The sequence below is a fragment of the Sorex fumeus genome, unplaced genomic scaffold (assembly GCF_029834395.1).
Source record: "Sorex fumeus unplaced genomic scaffold, SorFum_2.1 ptg000063l, whole genome shotgun sequence".
Lineage (NCBI taxonomy): Eukaryota > Metazoa > Chordata > Mammalia > Eulipotyphla > Soricidae > Sorex > Sorex fumeus.
The window spans coordinates 34,172,279-34,174,273 of record NW_026606120.1 but is presented as its reverse complement, the minus strand read 5'-3'; the positions used below and the strand labels follow the sequence as shown (position 1 = coordinate 34,174,273).

The following is a 1,995-nucleotide window of genomic DNA, read 5'->3' as shown; positions in this document are numbered from 1 at the left end:
CAGCAGCTGTTATTCTGATGCTGAGACCTTCAAGTGAGTTTTCATTTCACCTACTGGGTTTTTCAGATCTGTCATTTCTGCTTGTATTTTTGTTTGCATTATGCCCACTTCTGCTCTCATATCCTCCTGTATTTTATAGTCAGTGTGTTCCACTGTTCCGTTGAGTTCCTTATGCATCCTTAACCATTCCATTCTAAATTCCTTATCAGAGAAGTTATATAGCTCATTATTACTCATTGGGTCACCTAGGCTAGCTTCTTCACTCACTAAACCTGGGTGGTGTCTGTGTTGCTTTACTATCATAGCTTTTGCTGTTTAGGGTGTTGCCTAAAACAAACAAACAAACAAAAACCCTGTGTTTCTGTTTGCTTAAGAGCCTAAGTTAGGATGTCTTTGTATGTGCAGGATGAGTCATAGAGTGTGAAGAAATGTGCAGCTGCAGAGCAAAATGGATTTGGTTTGGGGAGGTACTTGATAGAGGCAAAGGGTTTCCCCTGGGTCTGAGGGCCTTCCCCAATGTCCTAGTACTGTTCCCTTTCAATTCTCATGGCCATTTTTTCTTTCAAAGCCAATATTTCCTTGTTGAATCTCATTGATCTATCAAGAGGTGACAAAGAGCTGTCAAAGCCTTCAACTACCATTGTGTTGCTACTAATGCCCTCCTTGAAGTATATTAGGATTCTTTTAAGTATTTTTCTGGTCCCTCATTGGGTATATGTATATTTAGGAGTGAAATTTTTTCCTGCTGTACACATCCTTTGGTTATTAAGTAATGGCCTTCATTCTAATAACCTTTTTCAGCTTGAAATCTATGTGTCATATATTAGTATGGCCACCCCATAATTTATGAAGGTTGTTTGCTTGAAGAATTACTTTCTAGCCTTTAACTTTGAGTCAGTGTTTCAACTATTTAAATGTGTTTTTTTGTATGCAGCAGAATGTTGGATTTAATTTTGCCACTCTATTAACTCATGTGTTTTGAAATTGAAATTGAATCTATTACTGAAATTGATAGATTATTGCCATGAGGATTTATGCCATATTTATGTAGAAGTTTGTTGTGTTTGTGTGGTTTGTCTTGTCTAAGAGTAGTCCCTTTAGTTGTTCTTTCAATATTAGTTTTGAGTCTATGATGTTCCTGAGCTGTTGTTTCCGTGAAGGTTTATATCATTCCTTAAAATCTGAATGAGGCCTTTTGGCATTCAGTAAATCGCAAAAATGACCAACACAAAGGGAAAGTGGAGGGGCACCCACTATATGTTCTCCAGACCTTTCAGAAAACATGGTGTTGTTCCTTTGGCCATGTACATGCGTATATACAAGAAAGGTTATATCGTAGACATAAAGGGAATGGGCACTGTCCAAAAAGGAATACCACACAAATGTTATCATGGCAAAACTGGAAGAGTCTACAATGTTACCCAGCATGCCATTGGCATTGTTGTTAACAAACAAGTCAAGGGCAAGATTCTTGCCAAGAGAATTAATGTCCGCATTGAGCATATTAAGCACTCTAAAAATCGAGACAGTTTCCTGAAACGGGTGAAGGAAAATGATCAAAAAAAGAAGGAAGCCAAAGAGAAAGGAACTTGGGTTCAACTGAAGCGCCAGCCTGCTCCACCCAGAGAATCACACTTTGTAAGAACCAATGGAAAGGAACTTGAGCTGCTGGAGCCCATTTCTTATGAATTCATTGCATGAGAAATGTTTGTTTAAAAATAAAGAGACTCCTGGACTATAAAAAATTTTTTAAAAAAGTCTGAATGAGAATCCATCTGGATAAAGTGTTCTTGGGGAGGCCTTCACTTTATTAAATGGTTTTACAATACCCCACCATTAACCTTGGAGCTGGAGGGTTTCATTCAATAGATCTGTTGTAAATCTATGAGACAGTCCTTTGTATGTAATTTCCTTTTTGATCTTCCTGCTTTCAGTATGTATCTCTAATTATGGTTTTAGTCATTCTAATTAGGATATGTCTTGGAGTCTTTTTAT

General features: G+C 37.5%; 1 protein-coding gene across 1 annotated transcript; it reads left to right on the top strand.

The window, feature by feature from the left end:
* The first annotated feature begins 1,218 nt into the window (after positions 1 to 1,218).
* LOC130035975 (60S ribosomal protein L21-like) lies at positions 1,219 to 1,701 on the top strand. Its single transcript, XM_056127920.1, has one exon. The coding sequence runs from the start codon at positions 1,219 to 1,221 to the stop codon at positions 1,699 to 1,701; it is 483 nt and encodes a 160-aa protein (XP_055983895.1).
* Positions 1,702 to 1,995: the final 294 nt, after the last annotated feature.

What these genes read in the sequence shown, in the direction of transcription:
- LOC130035975 (XM_056127920.1), top strand. Translation starts at nt 1,219, where the DNA reads ATGACCAACACAAAGGGAAAGTGGAGGGGCACCCACTATATGTTCTCC.